The 25,705-nt window shown below is 30.3% G+C and overlaps 2 protein-coding genes and 2 long non-coding RNA genes across 6 annotated transcripts; 3 read left to right on the top strand and 1 right to left on the bottom strand.

Annotated features, from left to right (window-relative positions):
- The first annotated feature begins 1,505 nt into the window (after nt 1-1,505).
- LOC101211087 (protein ROOT HAIR SPECIFIC 17) lies at nt 1,506-5,436 on the top strand. 3 transcript variants are annotated; one of them, XM_031886522.1, is made up of 11 exons: nt 1,506-1,602; nt 1,718-2,110; nt 2,193-2,258; nt 2,348-2,438; nt 2,570-2,646; nt 2,966-3,054; nt 3,185-3,368; nt 3,468-3,649; nt 3,927-4,029; nt 4,167-4,498; nt 4,614-5,436. In XM_031886522.1, exons 2-11 carry the CDS (start codon nt 1,880-1,882, stop codon nt 5,071-5,073), a joined length of 1,815 nt encoding a protein of 604 aa, XP_031742382.1. In that variant the 5' UTR covers nt 1,506-1,602; nt 1,718-1,879; the 3' UTR covers nt 5,074-5,436. The 3 variants fall into 3 exon arrangements, with proteins under 3 accessions (XP_031742382.1, XP_004139967.1, XP_031742383.1); XM_004139919.3 differs by lacking the exon at nt 1,506-1,602 and having other exon boundaries at nt 1,641-2,110; XM_031886523.1 differs by lacking the exons at nt 1,506-1,602; nt 2,193-2,258 and having other exon boundaries at nt 1,641-2,110.
- A 1,524-nt stretch (nt 5,437-6,960) lies between these two features.
- LOC105435783 lies at nt 6,961-15,664 on the top strand. Its single transcript, XR_969735.2, has 3 exons — nt 6,961-7,246; nt 8,184-8,192; nt 14,954-15,664. It is a non-coding gene; the product is annotated as an uncharacterized LOC105435783 (long non-coding RNA).
- On the bottom strand, nt 12,327-17,976 carry LOC101212949 (probable flavin-containing monooxygenase 1). The gene is made up of 5 exons (XM_031886719.1): nt 17,494-17,976; nt 14,216-14,456; nt 13,935-14,110; nt 13,490-13,845; nt 12,327-12,773 (listed from the first exon to the last, which is right to left on the bottom strand). The coding sequence occupies exons 1-5, from the start codon at nt 17,947-17,949 to the stop codon at nt 12,431-12,433; spliced, it is 1,572 nt and encodes a 523-aa protein (XP_031742579.1). The 5' UTR covers nt 17,950-17,976; the 3' UTR covers nt 12,327-12,430.
- On the top strand, nt 17,572-18,094 carry LOC116404381. Its single transcript, XR_004217226.1, has 2 exons — nt 17,572-17,679; nt 17,778-18,094. It is a non-coding gene; the product is annotated as an uncharacterized LOC116404381 (long non-coding RNA).
- The last annotated feature ends 7,611 nt before the right edge of the window (nt 18,095-25,705 follow it).

Below are 25,705 nucleotides of genomic sequence, written 5' to 3'. Positions count from 1 at the left end.
AACAAAAGAAAAAACGTCATGATTGTTCTTTTTATGCAATTTTTCTTTTCTTTTCATCTTCCTTCTTTTTTTTTCTTTGCAATTTTATATATATATATTTTGAAATTATGTTCTTTATTTTCAGTCAATTATAAATGTCATTTTTTTAAGGTGTTATTTGATTCAAGATCGTATACCAAATCTAACAAATTTTGGTACATTTTGAATAAAAAGGATATTAGTACACTACATCGTTTAGATTAGATGTGCATTTTTGTTATTTTTCATAGTTGGTCTGAACTTTTTTTCGTTTGGTAAATATTTTGTGAGGACATTTTTGTCATTTTGCAATTTAATATTAGGTCAAATTGTCTATTATCTAACAGTAAAGTAACAATACTTGAATTGAATAAGAAAACAAATAAAAAAAAATATTTATTAAAATAACAGTTCCAACGAAGCATAACTAATAGGTAGATTTCAAATACAAACTAACAAAATACTTTTTTTTTTTTTTTTTAATAAATTAGTATGTTATTGGATTAATACAGAAGGAGAGACAAAAACATTAGAGTTAAAAAATATATTTATTTTTTTCATTAATCCACGTGGCGTTTTCTGATAATTAGTAAAACGAAATTAGATTTCAAGTTTCCAACTCAGAAAAGAAAAAGATAAAGTGATAAATCTTCAATCTTGTTTGAATTTGGTGAGACGGCAATATCTCTCCCACTAGATCTTTGATTCCATCAATCCCCCATTTTTCTAAAAATTGTTATTATTCTTTTTAATGGTTTTATAAATTTTATCTTTATTAATTTATATTTCCTTTTATTTTGCTTTATAATTTAGTCCCTCCACTTTCCATTAATCTTACAGTATTAATGTTTTTGAAATTCTTTTTAATTGAGTTTTATTTTGATTTGTTCCACCCATTTTTAATATTTTCAACTTTCATTTTTCATTAAATAATTAATTAATTTTTTTAATGTCAATATTGATTGATTAATTTAAAAGAAGCATGGGTAATTAAATTATATGATGCAGATCACTATCGAAATTAAATTTAAAATTTGAATTCATGAGATACTCATTCACCTCAACGTCCAAAATAAAAAATCAGTAATTTTTTTTATAAATAGATATAATTAGTCAATTCTAGAAACTAAATTAAAACAAAAATCCAAATCAAGATAAAAGGATAGAATTTTAAAATTTATGAAACGGAGTGGAAACCAAATTGAAGACTTAACAACTAAACAGACAATAATAGATGAATATTTATACTAGTGTTTTAGTTTTAAAATTTTAAAAAAAAGATAGTTGAAGACCAATATTTAAATAAAATTGAAATTGATATGTAGTAATTGTTGTAGTTGAAAAAAAGAGTGATAAGTAAAGTAGTAAGAAGGTTAATTTTGAAATTGATTAAGAATAGAAGGTTTAAAATAAAATAGAAGAGAGATTGGAGGGATGAAAATGAAAATGGAACGGATATAAAAACGTAATAGAGAATAAATTTAGAAAGTTGGTTTAAAAATGGTATGGTAGATGAATAAAGGATGTGAGCAGCCGCAGGATAGCAGCGCCCCACACAAAGATTTTGGATACGATTAGTTCGAGGTGAGAACTGAGTTAAAAGACTTCAACATTCTCTTTCTTCTTCTCTCTCTCTCTCTCTCTCTCTCTCTCTCTAAAATTTATTAATTAATTTATTTTGTTAAATTGTGGGAGAAAGTTTATATAGATCGTTGAGATACTCGTCGTCCAAAGGGGGCGACTCGGTCCTCTGCAAAAGCCAACGCCCCACTGTTCATCGGAGCCTCCTCTCGGCCCCCACCTCCACCACCGCTGTCACCTCATATCTATTTTGTATTACGTCTCTGTTTCTTGAATAGTCATGACGGCCAAGAAGCGGCGAAATGAAGCCGATACAACTCTCGCCGGTCTTCACCAGCTTCTACGTGACGTTTTCTTCCGTCGCCGCCGTTTCTACTACCATATCTTTCCGCTTATCTCTGCACTTGCTGGTTGTGTTTTCCTCTGCTTTGTTGCTCTCTTTCTCCTCCTTTCTTCCCCTGTTGTTCATCGTGATCAGCTTCACTTAACTCTCTTTCATGGCGGAACCTCGGTGCGGCTATTCTTTGTCCTATTTTAATCCCTCATTATGTTCTTCTTTTATATTCTCTATATTGTTTATTATTAATTCTCAGAGAGACCAAGGCATTGAGGGTGTATCGAATTCTGGTTTGGAATTGAAATCATCCTTCGATGTTTCGGTATGGAATTTTATGTATTTGGTTTAGCGGAGAATTTAGGGTTCTCGGAATTTCTAACACCGTTTTTTTTTTGTTAAATCAATGTTTAGGAAAGTGAAGAGAGATTTGTACGTGATGTGTGGGTTACAGATCAATCCAGTTTCTTCTATGGTTGTAGCAATGCCAGCAAGAAGTTCACACGTAAAGAATCAAAATCTCCATTTCACTTATTTCCTAAAATTTAGGCTTTTATTATTCGATGATTGATGATTATCAAATTGAACGTATAAATTTATTTCCCTAAATCTGAGGGGGGGTTCTATGAATTGCAGCCGCCGCTGAGAAAACCGATCCCGATAGATACTTGTTGATTACTACAAGCGGAGGCCTTAATCAACAAAGAACTGGGGTAACTCTTGATTTAGGGCCAACAAATATTTGGTTGGCTTTTAGTTGACTCGAATAAATTTCAAAAAATATATATTCTAATTAATTTTTTTATCCATTGAAATCGATGTATCGGCTGGCTTAGTTTTTTTATTTTTTATTTTTGTAAGTTTTTAATTGACTTTGTGAAGGCTTCGTCTAGTCTGACCTTGTTTTTAGGCCTTAATCATATCAAAATTTTTAATTATTGGAATCAAATGAAATTCCACAGACAGTTATTTAAATGTGTTTTTTTTTTTCTTTTTCATTTCATCCTAATATGCTTTAAAATATGGATGCAGATAACAGATGCTGTTGTTGCAGCTTATATTTTGAATGCCACTTTAGTTGTTCCCAAGTTGGATCAAAACTCATTTTGGAAGGATAGCAGGTTCGAAATAAAAACAAATACTTTTCAGTATATTTGAGGCTATTTTTGTTATATGATTAATTATGTTGGTGGCAATAAACTTTGGTAAACCAATGGTGTACTTATGTGCAAGTTGTGGTGTTTGTTGCAGCAATTTTGCAGAAGTTTTTGATGTGGACTGGTTTATTAAATATCTCTCAAAAGATGTTCAAATTGTAAAAAAATTGCCAATCAAAGTTGGGAAACCTTTGACTCCTCATAGCATGCGTGTTCCGAGGAAATGTGATCCAAAATGCTACGAGACACATGTTCTTCCTGTTCTTAAAAAGAAGCATGTAAGTATACAAAACATATGCACCTTTGGACGATTCATTGGTTTTTAGGTCACTGAAATATTGGATCAAGTTCTTGAGGTTCTCTTCTGTGCCGTGCAGGCTGTTCGGCTTGGAAAATTTGATTATAGGCTTTCAAATAAGTTGACAACTGACTTACAGAAATTGAGATGCAGAGTTAACTATCATGCTTTAAAGTTTACTGATGAGATCAATGAAATGGGGAAAATATTGGTTGAGAGAATGAGAAAGAAAAGCAAACATTTTATTGCCCTACATCTGAGGTAATGTATTCAAATATTCTTTACCTGTTTGAAAGTGTGCTAGCAGTAGTCAGTAACTTATCTCATTTACCCTGTTTCTAAAATTTGCATCTATCCTAACAAGATTATAAGTAAATGCAGATTTAATAATGTGATTAGCCGAATTTATTTTTATATTCATTCTATTCCCATTTAGATGGGATTACTTGTCCAAACATCTAGATTTGAATCTTTGTAGCATTTTTATGAGTGATGAATTGGATATCAGTTGATGTAAGTTTGGTGTATGATCATATAGGTTTGAGCCTGACATGCTTGCATTTTCTGGATGTTATTATGGTGGAGGAGAAATTGAAAGGCAAGAACTTGGACAGATTCGAAAAAGATGGAAAAGTTTGCACGTAAGCTTTCATTTTGTTCGAGAAACACTAACATTTGGAATAAGTTTTCAAGTACTTGAAAAGTTATCCAAACATGCGTACTAAACCTGGACTGAAAATTGGAAATTGGGATATGAAACTCAATTCATGATTTGCAGGCTAGCAATCCAGATAAGGAACGAAGGCAAGGAAGATGCCCTCTCACTCCGGAAGAAGTCGCCCTCATGCTTCAAGGGCTGGGATTTCAAAGCGACGTACACCTTTATGTGGCATCTGGTGAAGTGTATGGAGGGGAGAAAACTCTAGCTCCACTCAAAGTAATGTTTCCAAATTTCCATACTAAGGAGACTCTAGCTAGCCAGGAAGAGTTGGCACCATTTTCTTCATTTTCTTCTCGTATGGCTGCTCTAGACTTCATTGTTTGCGACGAAAGCAATGTTTTTGTCACAAACAACAATGGCAACATGGCAAAGATTTTAGCAGGTCGAAGGTATACGTGCTACATTCACATCATGATCATCACACCCTTAATCGATGGTCTTCCTAACATCATTAAGCAACTAATACAATTTCAAGCTTTGACACAATACATTTCTTTATTGCAGGAGATACTTTGGTCACAAACCAACAATCCGACCAAACACTAAAAAGCTGTACCGACTCTTCACAGACCGACACAACATGACATGGCAACAATTTTCATCCAAGGTCCAAGCTTATCAAGTAGGATTCATGGGAGAGCCAAATGAGGTGAAGCCGGGAAGAGGCGAGTTCCATGAAAACCCATCAGCCTGCATTTGCGAGGATTCTAACTCAAATGAAAGGAGAAATCCATCTGTCGTGAACAAAATTAATGACAATCATAGAGAAAATGTTAAGGAAAGCAACAACAATTTGATAAATGAACAAGCAGGAACAGAAGAAGAACAAGATTGGACAGGGTTGGAATTCTTAGAAGTTGTAGGCGATTTGGGAGAGAAAAGATTGGGGTCCATCACTGACTCTGATGTTGGTGTTCAAGCCAAGACTGAAGGAACAGAATTAGAAGAGTTATTTTCAGACTAAACAGAGGCTTTTGACAAAAAAAATTTAGGGTAATGTTTTTGTTACCCAACCAAATGCACAAACATTTTTCGTAGAAGTAAGTAATAGGAATAGGAAATCTGGATTGTGTACATAACAGTGATGGTAAAGGAGAAAATTTGGCATATAGGTTTTGAAATTTGTACATTAAAGAAAGGTTTAGATAGGGATTATAAGGCACGAGCTTCATCTTTCCTTTTCTGTTATTAGTAAGCAGCCATTTATTGAATAAATTGTCCACAAATGGACGGTGGTTTGAGATTTTTCTTCTTTTAAGAAAAGTCCTTCTAGGCTCTTTGCATGTCATTATATTTATTGTTTAATTGAACAGATGTGTTTACTTAATTTCTTTCTTTTATTTATATAGGCTTTCTTTTACAATTTGTTTTCCTTTTTGAGTTAATAATGACTGTACTATGGACGTTTGGTATGGTAATTTATGTCACATCCTACACTCAAAGAAAAGAATGGGTGCTAATTATCATTTGACTAAGTTTACAGTGACAAAATAAAAACTAACAAAAATGATTTATTTCGATGGGCTAATCTTAATCAGGTAAAGATTTTGAACATGAAGTCTTTATTATTTTTGTTTTATATCAACGGTATTAACTATAGTTGTAAGGTAATTCTCCTAAATAACTTGTTTTGGTTTTCGTCGACAATTCGTGCATGTCTACCTAATCGTAACAGAGAAAAGAATTTTACCAAAACGCCTCTAGTATTGAAAATATCATTATATTCTTATTTTATATCGTTTTCTTGATAAACCTAAAGATTGGCTTGAAATTAGACCTTCTAATTCTCCAATATCTTAAAACTAACTAATAATGTCCTTCTATCATCCTCTACCTCCCTCCAATCAACTATAAACACAAACGTTTATAACTTGTAGAAATACAATTTACACACTTCTTTGACACACTTCTTTATTCAAGATAATTTGTGAAAATGAAAAAATAAAAAAACGAAAAATTTTATCGAAGACACCAAATTTAGAAAAAAATAGTTCATAATACTTTTTTTTTTTTCATATTGTATGACAAGTAATTAGATGTATTTTTAAATTTGCTACCTTTGCAATTTAAAAAATGTATAGTGACATGAGCTCTATTATAATAAAGTTTTTTTTGCTATTTTTGCAAACGTCCAAAGAAAAAAAGTGCATAAAAAACATTTAGAAATTATGTAATTTGCCTACAATACGTTTACATGTTTACAATGTATTTATGCAAGATTTTGTGAAAACAAGGAACATTCATATTAACAACATGGAGATTATCAACGCATGTTATAAAGTTATGTGGTAAAGTTATGTGTTGAAGAAATCAACGCATAACAAGGAACCAAAAAGCGTTCAGAGCATAGTACTTGACACACCCCTTCCTAGCATCATCTCTAGCCACAAGAAGAGGTGTAAAGTTGGCATATACCAACTCCCTAACAACACGTACCGACCTCTACGTTTAAATACCTTTCAATCTTACAACTCACGTCCAAAACATTGGGGGAGAATTTTCCTAATAAAAACACAATGGATAAAAACTTAGCAAACATATAACAATAAAATTCAAAGCAAAACAACTTAATTACACCAAACTCTTTACACAACTTTTACAAATTCCATTAGGTCACATGGAACATAAGTCCTGTAAACTCTAAGCTTCTTATTATTTTGCTCCTTAGTTAGTAAGCTTGTTAAGTTTGTTTTGTATTGTTATAAAGAAGGAAAAGTGAGGTGAGAGAAATTTTTATATAAGTAAAAGTACATTATATTCAGGAAGTAAAGAATTTTAGTTAAGGATTTACTTTTTTCTAAAGAGATAAAAGAGAAATGAAGGAAGAGAAAGAAAGAATGAAAAGTGGAAAGAAAGAGAAGGAGCAGGAAGGAAGTAATAAGCATTTTCGGTGCACCTTTAATATTGTGATAAAAACCATCACCACCAAACTCATTACCCATCCATTTCTCAGTTAATTTTCGGAGCATTTTCGAGGGGAAGAAGTTGAGAGAAGAAGAAGTCTGGAAGTTTTGGGCCGGAGAAGACAAGGAAATTCAACAAGTCTCTGGTCTTTTGTTGATTCCAAGAGCTGCACAAAAAGCTTATTTGAGAATGGTTTTAAGATGAGAAAGAGTGATATTATGCTCTTTATTAAGGTAACAACCAGATACTTGTATTGTAAATTTATGTTTGTGTGAATAATTTTTCTAAGTGTATGCATAATGAGTTTGAGATGATTATGATGGGATAACTTAGTTTCTTACTTGGTTTTTAAATCAAACAACTTAAGGATGACATTTTCATAAGTAAAAAAATATACACAAACCAATTTGCACAAAAAATTCAAATTCAAGGAAGGTAAAAGTGAAAAAACACCTACAACTACTACCACTAAGCTTCACAAATATGAAAAAGGTAAATTTATGGATATAAAGACTTATCGAGGTATGATCGAATCTTTACTTTATTTGACCGCTCGTAGACCTACTATCATGTTTAGTGTATGTCTTTGTGCTAGATTTCAAGATTGTCCTAAAGAATCACATTTGCACGTTGTTAAAACGATACTTAAATATTTGCTTGGAACTATTGATGTTAGATTATGGTATCCTACACTACAAGAAAATATGTATTTTTTTATGCATAACACAGATGTCGGGAGAAAAAGCTTCTCTCGATGTCGTACAAGTTTTGTCGAAAAAGGTTGACAATTTCAACGCGACATAAGGCGACATTGGTATAAGGTAGTGTAATAAAAAACATTTTAAACTTTTCATGACGCCGTTATGCATGACGTCAAAAAAATTATAATTTTAATATATTTAACTTCTCCCAATGTTTCTCTTTACGACGTCAGGAATAGTGGGATCTCCTAATGTCTTTAAGATGCGTCAGGAGATCTCCTATCTATTTTTGTTCTTTATTCACAGAACACGGAGCTTAAAGATGCCCAATCTTTTCTTTTTTCTTTTTAACTTTCCTCTCTTCATCTCACTACTATCTTTTCTTGTCTTCAAACCCTCTTCATCGTCAATCTTCATCTCCATGGAACCCACTTGAATGGCTGCTTCGATCACGATCGTCTCTCCAAAGATTTGCAAGGTATGCTCTTGTATTGGTTTGACATTCTACTTTTCTCCCATTTTTGATAAATACTAATCACCGCTTCATCCGAAATCTCATCCTTCACAATGCCCTGATTTTGTCTAATTTTGTTTTGTGTTATTTTAATTTGTAAAATTTTTAATTTTCTTCTGATCTTTACATGTAAAAATAGAAAGAAATATCATGCTCAAAATAGCAAAGGAAGCTCCACGTAAATGCTTATAGTTCAGTATATAATACCTTATACTTTTATGACTAAGATTCGATTTTTCTATAGTTTTCTTTATATTAAAATGTTTTTGTCTTCTAATTTGATGTAGTTGCGTATTTATCCTACTACAATGTTTTTGGGATGAAGAGGAAATGAGTGTTGTTTTGAATTTAGTTGCACCCTTAATTTTAGTTAATTAAATTTTAATTAGTAGTTAAGATTTAATTGGAATTAAAAAAATTTAAGGCTACATAATAGGAATGTAGGAGGGTGATATTAGGAACTTAAGGGCGCATATATATACATTTAAAAAAAAAATCAAAGGATTTCCCAATGCACAACATGTAGCGTTCGGAGTTCTTCATGGAAAATCTCAACACTGTCCATAAAGGCGTCGAAAATTCCTCTCCCTATAGATTTCTCTCGATATCGGTCCCGACGGGCATTTATGCGTCGGGAGATCTTTTTTCGATGCACTTTCATATATCTTCTAACACTTCTGTGTATCAGGAGATCCCCATTTTCTTGTAGTGCTAGAAATGTAGAGTTTTAATTTGGTAGCATATTACGATGCAGATTTTGTCAGTAGTTTACTGCTTGTTCCGCAAATCACATTACAACACAAATTCGTGAATGTCATGATGGGCTCTAATTATGCAACTTAAGTAGGCGGCTAGGCTAGGGCTATGCGATAAAAGGAGCACATTCTACCTACTCGTTGCTAATTTCATAATAATATTCAATATTTTAGCATAGGTTTTCCTCTCTTTTGCCTTACTGTACGCGTAAAGAGAGGTTTTCTGGTAAGGTCGGGGTCGAACATATATAAATAGTTGGTGCTCTAAATGAGTTTATTGAGCGTTCTATTTGTAACGCCCGAGATTAGGAGAAAAACATGAATGAATCGGTATCACATCTGAATGAGAGGGATCCTGAATACATGAAATGAGTACATGAAAGTAATGTTAAGAAATACTTAAAAGAATTAAAAGTTACTACCTATACCAACAAGGTGCACCTTCCTATTGCTGGTGGCTTGATCATAAGAACTCTAAAGTTAAGAGTGCTTAACTTGGACCAATTCTATGTTGGGTGACCCTCTGGGAATTTTCCTAGGATGCATGTGAGTGAGGACAAAGTATCCTGAAAGGACTCATCTTGGTTTATTAAGAATAGTAAGGACGATGCTGCTAGGTCACAAGGGATATAAGGTCACAAGGGATATATTTATATAATAAAGTTTGATAAACTTTAATTATAACCAATATAAGTAAATTTGAACATTTCAAATTCTATGTTGGGTGACAACCAATATGAGATTAATTGGCTAAACTCATTAACCACATTAATCAATATTCGTGAGTTAAAGACTTTACTCACTGTAGATATATTTCTTCACAAGTATTCGTACCAACTGCTCTTCCAATGAACCCCTCTCGTGTCATACGTCTAAAGTAGGATCCTTTGTTCAAGACCTGAAGACACCATTTAAGGAAACAAAATCAATACAAATCAAAGGACAATCCCTTGCAAGCACGAGTTCATAATACACTCAGGATTGTCCTAGTGAAATGGAAACATAACTAGTTAACGAAGTTACATATAGTGGTTACTATTTCGCGGTTCGGTCTTATGCAATCTTATTGCATAGGATACCCTCACTCGCATGTCAACTACACGAACGTGTTTTATCATTGTATTTGTATCAAATACAAAGTGAGTCGTATCCATAGTGTTACTAGGATAAGGTACCCAATCTTATCCCTATACTATAGAGTATAGACCCTTTAAGCTGATCTTGAATATTGATCCCTATATGTCTTTACATATTGTTCAAGACTCATTAAACAACATAGGATATTAGTTTATTGGATTTGGGTTATTAAGACAAAACTAATAATTTAATCAATAACAATTATTACAATAATAACACTTTATTAATAACGATCAATGAATTATATTTACAATCTACTAGTTTTATGACATAAATTCCAACACAATGAATATTGCTCAGCTAACTCGATAAGAATTATAAGCTAAGCTTCTTATCAAGCATCTATCGGATACCTAAACTACAAATAACACATTGACAAGTAAACAGTAAAGACGTGATGGATTGAAAAGATATAAATATGCAATGTATTAAAGAATATAAGCCTCAGACCACTATACAATATGAACAAATACATTACAATGAGAAATACAAAAATGCAAAAGAATTGAGATAATAATACAAGTTAGGGGGAGATGGAAAATGGACCCTCCTCCACTTGGACCTCAAGCTTTCACTCAATCACTAACAACAAAGCAGAAGAAGGACTTTACAGACGGTGGAAATGTTTTCCTCATTTCCACCTCTCTCTAGTGTTTGGGTCGATTAGTACAAACATTTAACTTTTCTCTCAACCGACCTTCCACTCGGCTCATTCAAGCATCTCTTGCCCCATCCAAGCCTCATTTTCTTAGTGGCGATGAAGTTCTTTTATAGGCATATTCGAGCAGGAAACTTTTATTTTCCTGAACATGTTAGTGGCAAAAGCTGCCTGTGTCAAGTCACATCAACTCCATCTACCAATTTTGTCTTCTAACGAACAACTTCTCGCATGCTGATAAATTCTCGTGTAGTCTTCATGTGAGCTCCTTTGTGATTCGCCAATCTTCTTCTTTTGTTCAAATCCTGCTTTAAGATACTAAAAACAAGGTGAAACAGACATAAATGCTTATGTAAAGTGTAATTTTGAATATTTATGAATTTACAAGATAAACTACGTGTTTTGATACATTTAATACATATTTTGGTCTCATTATTCTATCTAAAAGAATATAAAAACTTGTATTTTTACAAGTTATCATCAGGCCGGGAGGAAATGGGTCGAGTTTACAGATCACTAGTGAACTGGCTAAATTAGATTGTGAGTGACAAAATGAATTTTTAAAGTGGTTTATAAATATGTATACTAGTTAATATTGAAAACATGTTTTGACATATAATGTTTGAGCTTAATTTACTAATTCATGTTGAGATTTACAAAGCATGTGTTTAAAAGGTTAGAAAGTTGAAAGCATGTTTGAGCAAAATAGTTGAGTTTACTAAATGTGTTAGCAAAGCTTATCTAGAACTTGTGATTTGCTTAATGCAAGAACGATTTCTAAACAAGTTATTGAATTTGAGATTACATGATTTCACAGTATGAAATGTTTTAGCATGTTTTAGTTTATGCCGGAGTTGTTATGAAATATATGTAGCCCTTTAGGGGAGATTTTTCTTGAGCACAAAGGTCATTTGATGAGGGTATTAAGTAGATACCTAGATTTCTCATCACTAGTACTAGGTTAGAGATGAGAGCCTCTATGGACACCCTAGATTTTCCATCTCATAGTAGCTATAATGAAATAGGGCACTACTAATACCTAGATTCTGTCTCGCAAGTATCATATCATGAGATAAGGTTTCCATGCCTAGATTTTTGTCTCGTAGATACACACTGATTTATGTGGTATAGCAAATGGAAGGGAATATTAGAGATAAACTCTTTGAGTTTGAGAAACATATATTTATTTTACTTTTATCTTGAGTTTGAGAAACATATATTTATTTTACTTTGCAAAAAAATATATTTATGGAAACTGTTTGATAACTTATTTAAAATCACAAATCTGTGTGTCTACTTTCCAAGTATTTAAAATTAGTCACTCGTTAAGTTTTAGCTCACATGCTTTCCAAAAATGTTCTCACTCAATCTTTCAAAAGATCTTTAATTTAGATATTTTATTAACACTCGGTTATATAAAGTATATTAACCATATGTTTGTGTATATATATATATATAGATCAATTATAAAACTTTAGAGTTAGTTTGGTTCAAAACCAAACGAAAAGACACGAAAGGCAACAAGTTGAACTAACTAAAATCGGTAAATGGAGGTGCTGAAATTGCATTGCTTTTACTAGAGCAATGACAATATAAATTTTTATTGGATAGAATAAAATAGCGATATAGATAGGTTTAAGTTGGTGTAATTGTCATGGGAAGGCATAGTCTGTAGGGCCATAAGGCAAAAACAAGTCGGCAAAGAAGCCTTTTTTCCTTTTGGGGTTCCACCCCATGTCTTTGCATAACTGATCATTGTACCAATTATGCAAAGTGGCAATACAACCTCGCTTGTAGAAAGGGCCTGAGTAAAGCTTCAGGCACTTCTCCCAGTTAGCTATATCCTTCTCCATCTCTTTGACGCTTGGTAGTTTGAATGTGCCATCCAGAAACTCCGCCAGCCATCGACTTCGTATTTCTGACGTGTACAAATTTGAATTACTTTCTGAAAATCCAATCACAGCTAGCTGTGGGACTCTAGGATGAATGCATTGCCTTAACAAATGGAGCAAAAATACAAAATATTGTTAGGATTCAATGTTTGTAGAAGTTAGCTTTCGTAAGACGAATCATCATATTTGGTAAGACGAAACACAAATATCGTACATAAAAATATTATTATTTATTTGATTTTTTTTTTTTTAAAAAACATTATTAAGTCTTTTGTAAGACGAAACACTAGCATCATAAATAAAATATATAGAACAACCGAATCCATCTATTACCTTCTTGAACATGTGTGAATTGCAACACGATTTTTCAATTTGCTGTCCTTATACATGATTTGATTGAAGAAATAATGGAAGTTCAAGTTAAATACGTACTTTTATGTAATGTGTACTCGCTTCTACAACGAAAGACTCCATTGTTAGTAAAAATAATGTTAACTTAGTTGTATTAGATTTAGTAGTTAGGCTTTTGATATGGGGATGGATTCAAGTTGGACTCATATTATGATGAAACTATATGCATGGTGCTAAAATTTGATACTTCATAATGTAAACAATCTTGTTTTCTTATGATTTTAGTTATGTAGATTCCAAGCTACTTCTACCGATACGTAATCTAGTAAAATCAGCCTACTAATCAACTCGTTCTGCTAAATTTAAGCTTTTAACTATAAAAAAAAATGTGAAGAAAATTTCCCTAGCTAGGAATTCGATAGTGTTGAAAGCGAGATATGGAGATTTTGAAAAGAACAAAAGCCTAACCTGTACATGGGAACTACTGAATCGCCAAAAAACATGTAATCTCGAAAAGTAGAGGAAGCAAAAATATCTTTAAGCTTCAAATCTCCTCTGTATCCGGTAGCCAAAACGACCAAATCTGAGTGAACCGGTTTGGTTTCTCCTTTGATCATGATACCCTCTTCACAAAAGCTAAAACTCGGTGCTTTTTTCAAAATTATACTTCCTTCGTCCACTTTATCGTAGAAATTATTAGGCAATCCTGCGTATACACACGAGCTGATGTCCTGTAGAAAGCTTTGTTTTGGGATCATCCCATATTTCGCCAATTTTACCTTCCTCTTTATGTGGGTTTCCACTAGCTTCGAGATCAACCATCTCTGAAAACACAAAATCCTAAAGCTATAACTCAAAATAGAGGAAAGAAAGAAAAAGAAAAATAGAGATAAATGAGAGAGATGAAAATTACAATTGGGGAAAAAAGAATGACGAGGAGGTAGAGAAGCAAACCCTCTCCAGGTTTGTGAATCATAAGCTCAGCAAATCGATTCATGTAGAGAAAACCCAAAGAAATCCCCCATGGAGTAGTATCAGGTGGGTTCCAGTGCTTAGTTCTGTAAAGCAGAGTGCAAGGATTTTTAGGGCCTGCAAATTAAAAAGAAGAAGATAAGGATGATGAGTAGGATGCATGGAGGGAGAAATATATAATCAAATGTTTCAAGGAGAGAGAAAATTGATAAGAGAGTTTACCATTTGTATTGGCACATTCCATGGCAAGGTCAAGAGCAGACTTGTGGAAACCGACAACGGTGACTCGCTTGTCCTTGATGAGGTTCGCAGCACTGTCGAAATCCATGGCGGAATATTGTAAAGAGTGAAGAACTTTACCGGCTTTGAAAGCTTCGGGGCCTTTATTGGGAGGGAAATTTGGAATATTTGGAACGTCGCTGAATCTTCCAATGCAGAGTACTACAAAATCCGCTACAACCTCCTACAAACCCTCAATCATTGCCATGCAAAATTAATACCGCCAATAAACTTAAAATTTTTCTTTATTTCAAAACAAGAATCTAAGTACATGCATTCATTTATTGTGAGCTGAGCAAAGCTTAGCTGAACCCAGACCTGCTGCCTCAGATACGTGGCCCATTCTTACGGTGCCATGTGTGTTTTAAAAATATTTTCCTCTCTCTTCTCGTTCCTTTTTCGTTAATTGTCAGTTTTCTACTTTTTCATCTTTTTCTTTTTCTTTCAAATCTTGTGGCTCCAACTTTTTTTCTTTTTCTTTTCTTTACTCTGTTCATTTCCTTCTTTTTCTTGTAATTGCTTGAATTTTGTTTATTTTTGTTCTTCCCTCTCAATCTCTCAAGTTCACTGTACTTAATCTTTCTTCTTGTTCACCATAGCTTTACTCTATTCATTTTCTCAGTCCAACTTCAACTAATTTTTTTCTTCTTTTGGTGTGTATTAAAATCCTAACAACCAAAGGCTACCAAACCCAATTAATCTGAAGAAGAAAATTATTGCAACCGTGAGATTTGGAAGAAAAAGAAAAATAGGGAAAGAAGAAGAGGAAGCACTAGAAGAGTTAAGGTATGAAAAATAAAGCAAAACTCCCCAATTGTATTGGCAAACCCCTCCAAGTGTCCTAAGCCTACTAGGCCAGGTTTCAAGGTTTAATATATAACTCTTCAATTCAGAAGTTTACGTGAAATCATTCTTTTTTTTTCGCCGGTTTTCTGTGCTCGTTCTCTTTCTTTTCTTTTTATTTTCTTTCTTTCTTCTTTTTGGGATTTTCTTTCCGAGTGGATCAATTAGCGTAAAGGTGGAGATAGATTCACGTTTAACAAAACCCCAAAACTCATTTAAGAATAAGAAGAAGACGAAGAAAAAGAAAGAATAAACAAAGGAAAGAAACGAAAAGAAAGCTTCCTCGAAAAAACGGTGATTTCACGCAAAATTCTGAATTGAAGAATATATATAAAACCTTGGAACGTGGCCTAATATGATTATGAAATGTGGAGAGTCTGCAGGGAAGTTTTGCTCTTTTATTTAATATATTAATTTTATGTTGAATAGCAACCTCAACTTATTCGATAGTTTAAAGAATTTATGAATTTTATTCAATTAAATGTTTTTAGAAGATAAAATTAAATTTTTATTACTTAATTCTTATATGTTCAAGATTTACCATCAAAACTCCATTTGAGTATGTGACCATTAAAAGACTTTAGCATCCATTCCCCACTCTATTTTATTAAAAAAGTTTAAATCTAATCTATCGAAAATTGTATTGGGTGCCAATATAGTTTAGGCATTTTACAAAAATGTGTTTGTGATTTTGCAAATATAGCAAAAAAATAATCAAATTCAAGCTTTTATATGTGTGGATTGAGCTTTGTTTTTATCATCTTCACAAATAATAAAGTATGTGTTCTATAGACTTAATTATGATAACTTGTTTTGTCACTTTTGCAAGTGTCCCTATATCTATTACAATATATTTTTCTATTATTTGTAAACAATTTTGATTTTCTTTTTTGTTATATTTGAAAATGTTTATATATAAAATTCAACTAATTATTCTAAAATATATTATTTTTAGTAACTATCTAAAATCACACTTTTACGTATAATTTATGGTAGAAAGTGATCTCCATAATTCACCATTTTTCTTATTTTACTCAAGATATAATTTAAAAGGTATATTATAAATAAATCATAAATAAAGTTTGAAAGTAATTGGACAATTAAATTATGGAAATCAAAATGGAAAAGATGATATCCTTTAGAAATAAAATATCTCTATACAAATCTATGCATAACATATCCCTAACTAAAGCTATATTAGTATGTTAGCGTAAATTTATCCAATTAATTCATAAGGATATATAAATCTAGGGTTTAAATCTTATTTTGGTTCTAAACTTTTTATTAATTTTTATTTGGTCAACTTTTAAATATATTTGTTTTAATCTCCAAACTTAAAAACAGAAAACTTACTTTAATATAGGTTGTATTAGAATTTTGTTAACTTTTAAAAGGAATGATATGATGTGCTTCTTATATTTGGATGATTAAGCGTTATATTACTCATATTAACTAAAGTAATAAAAGATCAACAAATCTTACTAGTGTATTCACATAGAAACACAATCAATACATACTTGAATCAGAACGACAGGAAATCATCTAGCATACAAATTGAGATAGTGAAGTAGAATTCTAATGTGCCAAAATGACGACAATCAAAATATTGGAGATAAAATAAATTTTTTAGTTCTTTGATAAAATAAATTTATCTAAAACCCTAGATTTCTAATGGTGATTATCTTTTTTTTTTTATTTTTTTTTTTTGGCAATCCACTCATCTAAAATAATTTCATAAATATTTAACAAAATCCTAACAGTAAGGGCTGAAATATAAGTCCTTTTAAAAAATTTAGGAATTAAAATAGACTTTTTGAAATTATGAAATTCGAAATTAGAAATTAGAAAAATAATTTTAAAAAATATCTATACTTTCTGAGACAATTATTATTTTATAATATGAAATGTTATGATTATTAATTATAATAAAAAATTTAGGGACTTTCTAAACACATTCTTGAATTTTTGGGACAAAATAAAACATAAAATGTTTAAAATTTTGAAATCCATCCATTCTTATTCTTATTTAAATTAATACATTTTAAAAAGTGAAAGAGGTAAAGAAAACATACGTTTAATTCAAAGACTAAAGATATAAATTTGTCAAATTATTATTATAGAGAAATTATAAAAAAAAAAATAGTAAAATTGACTAAATAATTACCATATATGTCAAAATGTCACATTCTATCAATAATAGACATTGATAGACACTTATCAATAACATTGATAGATAGTTAATTTATATTATTGATAGAATCCAAAATTTTGTTATATCTTATAAATATTTTAATTTATTTTGCTATTTTAAAAAAGACTCCATTATTATACATATTTTAAAAGGATGAGTAGTCAATGAAAAACAACATTAAACTCACCTGAAGCGGAGCATTAGTCTGAGCATCAACAACGTTAAGCCTCCATTTGCTCCCTTTAGCAAAGGCGTTGCCGGAGTGGCCCCAATGAGTCCAACCTTCAATCTCCTCATCAGAGAAACCTTCATATTCAATACTAACAACTTTGGAGTTGAGTCTAATGTACTTCAACAATCCAAAATGTTCGGCGTAAGATTTGATGTAATCGAGAACTTGATTATGCATTGGAAATTCTGCAGTCACTGATTTCGACCAAGGAAAATCTGAGAATCTGAACATGTGTGTAGGTGTTTGCAGTACGGTCGACTTAAGCGTCTCGTTCCAAACACCACCAATGACACCTCTAGCATCGAGCACAATTGGGACCATTCCTTTGGATATAATGAACTTGCAAGCCGCTAGGCCGCTTATTCCAGCTCCAATGATGGCCACTTTCTTTTGTTCCATCATCTTCGACATATTACCTATTTTTCTTTACAAAGATATGTATACAAATACAAATGAAAATTTGCCAAATTTATAGGTGACAAAAAGAGTACAGTGGAAGAGAACTCGAATATAACCTTTTGAGTAATTTTGATGCTTTGAGAGATTGAAATGACTATATTCTACCTTTTGCCAAAAGTTAAAAAGGAAAAAGAAAAAATGTTTTTATGATGAAGGATCACACAGTAAGAGAGAAGGTATGGTTGTGCTATATTTTAATAGAAACACTTCTAACATTACGATGACTCACATTTTCATTTTTCTAGATAACTAAAAATGGACGTTGTTGCATGTGTGAGAATCTTGTTAATATATATCTTACCTAAAATGAATAAATACTACATTTAAAAAATAACTATAGTAAATCTTAAATAAATATTTCTTTATATACAAACATTTTTCTTACATTTCTAACATTTGAATTTTTATTATATTTTCATATTTCTGTTGACGTTTTTGCTCGAGTCATTGTGTAGACTAATTTGAATTTTTGTTGTTTGAAAAAGAACATATTAGTATATTAAGTAAGTTGTTGTATAAGTATAATTTTAAGTAATGAATGTGAAAAGCTTACAAAATAAACTATAATTAAATCTTAATAAATAATATTATTAACAATTAGATTAGAATTAAAGAGAAAGTGAAAAACAATTAAATTTAATAAATATGTAGGCATGTTCATTTATAACAAAGTTTCAATACCTCTAACACTTCTTCACTTATAATTTCATATATATATATTTACGAATAAACTCCTTCGGATTCCAATTATTTTGAAAATGTTCAAAACATCATATTACCAAATGCTCCATTAAATATGCAGTTTATAAGTGAAAATAAAAATTAACTTACAAAACAAATGCAATAAAATATAAATATTAGCATTACTTTAGATTGATTTTTTCTTTTAGCTGGCACAAAAGATGAGTAGGTAACATTAAAAACTTTGGATAGCAAATTAAACTCAAAGCATGCATCGACATTTATACTAAAATTGGACCATTCATGGTTCTTGTTGTGAAATTTTAAAAGGAATTTTTTATTATATTTATTTCTACAAAATGTTACAAGTTATTTATTTTCCATATTAAAAAAAAAACTTATATTTTTTAAGTTATGGCATTTGGACCAAACTTACATTGTTTGAATGCAAGATGGTTACAAATATGGTTAAATAATTTCTAAAAAATTATTCACATAGATAATAGTTCTTTACTTGTTCACATGTGGATGACATTTTCCCTCCTCTATATTTATTATAAAATTTATATTTGTTTATTATTAAGTGATAATTGAACAAATATTGTAAGGGTAAATTAAAATGATTAATTATCACCAACCAAATAAGAAATTAAAATGATTATTAAAGAAGAGGTAGTAAGGGGTTTTCTTTCATTATTTTCTTTTAAAAGTATATTAAATGACAAAAACTTAAGATTGACATTAATACACAACAAAAGAATGACAATATGTGTGTGAGACTTTTTTATAAATTAAAAAAAATAACTTAAGATTGATACTAATACATAAGCTAATATTCTTAATTTAAAATTTGGCCCGGAGTAGAATAAAGTAATATTGTAAATTTAGAATTTGGCAACGGGTAGAATCGTTCGAAAATAATTCTCCCCTAAAATACAGTAGGATTTAACATTTCTTAATTTAATACATGATATATTAGTTTTTTTCAATGGATCTAATGCAATTACACAAATAATGGTGTATGAAACTACTATCATGCGTTAATTTTTTTTTGTTCGTATTTTGATTAAGTCAATACTTTATCTTTCAAGGCACTTGTTAAAAAAAAACAAAACAAGTTATAATAATTAAGTCCATAGAATACTCATTTATTGTTTGCAAAAATGACAAGCTCAATCCACTTATACAAGATGTAAAATGTCACAAATGTCCTCGCTCTACTAATACACATTTGATACACTTGATATACAACTAATGAACCTAAATATTCATTGATACACTTAATATAATTTTGATACTTTTTTATAACTTTTGAATCTTGATACACTTGATGAACCATGATACTCTTTGATAATTTTTTAATCTTGATACACTTGATGAACCATGATACTCTTTGATACACTTGGTACCTTTGATACACATGAAACACCTTGATAGACATAATGCTCCTTGAAAAGTAGTATGATAAAAAATAATCTTTAGTTATATTTAAAGTTATCAGCTGCAGAATTAGCTAAAGTAGAGATTCAACAAATAACACATAAGGCTTTGATAACCTAGTTTGAACAATACGACCTACATCTGGAGAGTTTTTTTGCTCATATAAGAAATATTATTGAGATTTAAAAGCTTGTAACTTAAGCCCTAAAGTTACATTAACAAGTTATCACCATAACTTAAATGTATAAACTCAGGGCTCCCTCTAACGTTAAACTTGAATCTCTTCGAAGACGAATTTAGGTCCCCTTGAATTTATTGACTGCAGTACAATTATCTCAGCCATTATTCATATTTCTTATCAATCGATACTCTATCAAATCCCTTGACGATCTTCAATAATTTGTCATAATGCATAAGGTAACCGGTTTACCTTCGTACAAATTCTTCACAAAAAATATAAACTTTTGAACAACAGTCATGAAGAATGGATTTTACGTTCATAACTTCTGTTTTTTAAAGAGCCAAGAAAGAAAAACTTCTTTACAATAAAATATTCCTAAATATGACGAATATATTTTATCTTCTTCTTTAAAAGAGATATCTAAGGAAGATCTTTTAACTCCTTATTTATAAATGATCCTAAAGATGAAGAATATATTTTTATCTTTCTTTAAATAAAAGTAAAACTAGTTTCATTTTTGTCAAATAGTCTAACACTCCTTATTACACTTGATTTTTCTTGACACCCTTTTGGCCTTAATACACTTAAATGCTACATTGATAAGTTTAATACACTTGATGTACTACATATATGCATTTAGTATTCTTCACCGATACACTCAATCAATTGATTAAATACACTTGATATGCTTGAAATCCTACTTATACACTTCATACACTTATAAACTTGATTGATATACCTGATAATGATTCACTTTACTAATATGTTGATATACTTTGTAACGATACACTAAGCTAAGTTATACCATTCATATACTTATTTAATCAATAAACTATAATAAACTGTATAAAATTTGAAAAAAATGAAAATCACGTAGTAAATATATTAATCAACTAATATATATAATATAAGTACATCACAACATTGATATATAAAACTAATACAAAGTAAAATCAAAACAAAACCAACGTAAAAAAATAAAACAAAATAATTTAAAATTAGATTTAACTCAAAATACACATCGAAGAAAGTAGAGAAAAATCACAAATCAATCTGATCAACAACCATTATATTTCATATTGAAAATAATGTCCCATTGAATGATATCCTAAATCCAAGGTTAAGATATAGGAAGAACAAGTTGTTTTCTTGGTATAAAAAAGAATGATTAGGGTCTTAAAAAGGAGTGAAAAAATACGACCTTAAAAAGTGGGAAAAATAGATTTATTATCATAAATATAACAAACTGACAAAATATTTACGGCTGTGTAACAAAATGAAAAAATCCACGAAACTAGCATTTTTTTAATAAATATTTCAGAGTTGCTCTTCCTTATCGTCGTCTTTCTTCTCTTTTGCGATTTTTTTCTTTCCATCGTCTTTTTCTCTTCTTATGCAATTTTTCTTTTATTTTTTTCAACTTGTTATTTGGTTCAAGATCGTGTACCAAATATAAATGATCTAATTACTTTTTTTTCAAACTGTTATTTGATTATTCCAAATATAAAATATCGTGAAAAAAATGGTTGAGATATTGGATAACCAAATCTAAACGATTGTGTAGCAAAATAGTCAAATCTAAACGATCGTGTACAAAGAATCCTAAAAAAATCATTTAGATTTGGAACGATAAAATATAAAGGATAGTATACCAAATCTAAACTATAGCTTTTCAAATATAAACAAATACAAAAAAAATCTTGAAAAAAGTTGTTGAAATATGACAACCCGTGTACCAAAAAATTATGAAAAAAATCGTTTAGATTTAGATTTGATCAATCCCAAATCTAAACGATCGTGTAGGAAATACTAGCCAAATATAAACGATCGTTTTCCAAATACTAAACAATTGTTTTCCAAATATACTACGCACGCTAGATGCCAATTAATCAGGACATTTTTTGAATTTTTCATTGTACGCCTGTGGACTTTTTCCGTTTTCAAAATCGTTCTATACAATTTAAATATTTTTCTACTTTGTTATATTTTTTTAAATGATCTAAAAGAAGAGATGAATAGGACACTAAAAAATATAGATTATGGAAGGATAGCTTGAGAATAATAGCATTTAAGATGAAAGTATTTATAAAATTAAAATTTTTATCATATTTTCAAAATTCTAAAACAACATATTATATTGGTATAGCATATTCTCAAAAACTACCAACTTCAATTTTTCTTATCTTTTAAATTAGTAAACTAAAGGTGCTTTAGTTATCCCACTCCAACTTCTAAATTATATAAAAAACAATTTGTTGAAACTTTTGTAGCAAATATTCCTCTTTACGTTTTGATTCTTAAAAGGCCATTTTAGTTTCCATCTCTTTCCATGTAAGGGTAATTTGATTTGAAATTTTATAGATGCCTACCAATAAAATACGCCCAAAATAGGATGTTTTAGAATTAAGATGAGTGAGAACGAAAGGAATGAGAAGTTTTATTAGAATTTTATGAACCAAAATTATTCTCTTGTGTTTAATTTATGAAAATAAAAATGAAAATCTATCCAATGATAATAGATTAATTAGTTAAAATAGGTAATAGATTAATTAGTTAAACGATAAATATTATTCAACACATTGATAAAAGTTAAAAATAATTATTGTAAATGACAAAACTCCTAAAATCATTTACAAAACATAGCAAAATTTTATTGTTATCGAATAACGATCTTATACAAGTTCATGTGTATTATTGATAGAATAAGAAATTTTGTTGTATTTTATAAGTATTTTACTTCATTGTTAGGTTGAAAATTCAAAATGTCGTTAAAAGAGAAATCAAACAAGTATTAGTAACAACGTAGTAAAAAATAAGTTTGGGGCCGAACCCAAAAAGTCTATGTTAAGGAACACAAATTTTAAATAAAAAATGTTTCATTTCTTGATTATTTTTTTTGTTTGGTGTATATCACTTAACTAAGAAATAATAGCGAGTTGAAATCATAGATTTGATAGAAATATCTAGATTGTTCGGTAGAGATAAGCATTGAGTTTATAATATTTGATTGATTTTGGAATGTTGAGTTGATTTGACTCATATTCTATTGTTTATTTTTTTGAAAGATATTGCTCGAGTCCAAACGTATATTCAGTTTATAATGCCTTTTGTTGTGGAGCTTGATTTTTGAGGTATTTATTCTATTTAATTTTACCAATACTTGCAACCTTTTGTTACATATATTTGGCTCATCGATTTAGTTTCAAATGTATTTATCTTTTACTTGAATTATACTATAGTGTTTAGAAACGTTTTTATTACACTTTTTTTTTTCAAATCTGCCTTGTTAAAATTCTAAAGATTAAATGATTGATTAGATATTGTTTGTAGAACGATTGAAGTCCTATCAGATTGAAAGCTAAGCGATTGTGTAGGTAGCCAAGCGATCGATGAAGGTTGAACACTGAGAAGACATTTAGGATTTTCTTATTTAAGTCTTGTATTAAGATCTTGTTCATGTAATTGTTGTAGAATGTATATATAACCACAATATTAAGATTTTATTATATATATACATATGTAAAAAGAGAAATATTATAGTTTATAAAATAATATTAATTTTATTTATTTGTTGGCATAAGAAAAAATATTTATTGATTCATGATGTCAGTTTTTAACTATTTGGCAAAATAAAAAAATGGATAATAATGCAACAATTTAATAAAAATATATTTGTGAAAATGGACTTTGAAACAAGACTTAAACTGACATTGTTGGGTTCTTTAATGTCAGTTTTAAATCGACATCAAAGGCCAACCGACGTTAAAGACTCAATAACACCATAAAAAATGTCATTTTTAAACCGACATTAATGAGGCCTTTAATGTCGTTTTTAAACCGACATCAAAGGAAAATGATATTAAAGGCCTTTAATAACACTAACATAGATGTCGGTTGTCAACCGATACTAAAAGCCATTAATATCGATTTTAAACGGACACCAAAGATCAAATTTCTTGTGGTGTGTAAGAATTCTAGTATATAAAGGATGGGGATGGGGTAGGGGTATGGTGACAATATAAAAAAGTAAATGTAAGCAGTAAATCTTTTTGGAATTCTAGAATATTAAGCACAAAGAAACAGAATTCTCCCAATCAAAAATTAAAATAGGAATGGAGCATTCTATCATTCTTTCAATCCTACAACAAATAAATTCTTTGTAATCAATTTCAATTCACAACTAGCTCAAAAACGCTAGTGAACTTTTGTTAATGAACAAGAATCCAAATTCAGAGTAAAACTCAAAGAAAACTTTTTCATCTGAGGGGTTTTCATGCTTTCTTTTATGTTTGCTTTGAGTTTCTAGGTTTGAATGTTGTATCCTTCAAAAACAAGAAAAGTCTCTATCTTAAAAGAATGATTAGTTAATTGAATTTTAATTGAAAATCAAAGAAAATAACAAAAGGAAAAATACATGTGCTTGATGTCAATCAATCTTGCTTCAAAAATCATGCTTATTACCATTAAACATTAAAGTAAATTCATGCAACTGTGGGTAACCAAACCAATCAAACAAGAATTCATACAAAAGCAAGATTGAAATTCAATTAACGATTGAAATTAGAAAGAAAATTGGAAAGAAATACTAGAATTTCCATTATCATAGAAAAGTAGCTAAGTTCTTGAGAATTCCCAAAGAAGCTTCAAGAAGAAATTCAGACAAAAGCGAGACATTTCTTAAAAGAATTGAGAGAACATTTTTATTGATCTTGAGAAAGAATTTACAAGAGATTTGACCCAGTTTTTTTTGGTTAATTTGAAAAATGAAGTGAAAGTATGGAAAGTGAAAAATGGCTTAAATAGCCAAATCGAATGAGGAGGGAAGCTGCATGCGCATGTGGTTGTTTTCTTTTATGTATTTGGTTTAATCTCATCGTGAATATGGCAGTGTAATTTTAAACGTGTGACTAAATTAGAAGACAGTTAAGATCATGCCATAAAAAGGGGCTAACTTAATCTTATGGATTGTTTTAACTCTATTGATCATGTATCTATTGCTTAACTCTATTGATCATGTATCTATTGCGTTCAAGTTTTCCTTGTTTTCCTTCCTCTTGTTCAAATGTTAAAGTGAAAAGAGATGCTTCCAGAGTAAGCTTGGAGTCGAGCATATGGAGTTTTGAGTAATCTTAGATTAAAATGCTTATAAAGGTCTAATGTGGTATCTATACAATAATTAAATTCTATTAATAGTATTGTCTAACTAATTTTATTATTATATACACTAAAAGTGTGTAGTGAAAGGGGGAATGGAGTTGGTGATTATGTACGTTGTTGAACTCAGTTTGTTATTATAAGCAATAATAATGAAGGAAAGCTCTTTACATTATGACGCCGTACAAAAAAAGTAAGTATTTTCTTGAAGCGATATAAATTTTATATTTAATTCCTAATTAAGGTGGGTAT

This window comes from Cucumis sativus, chromosome 6 (assembly GCF_000004075.3).
Source record: "Cucumis sativus cultivar 9930 chromosome 6, Cucumber_9930_V3, whole genome shotgun sequence".
Lineage (NCBI taxonomy): Eukaryota > Viridiplantae > Streptophyta > Magnoliopsida > Cucurbitales > Cucurbitaceae > Cucumis > Cucumis sativus.
This window is presented reverse-complemented; position numbering and strand designations above follow the sequence as displayed.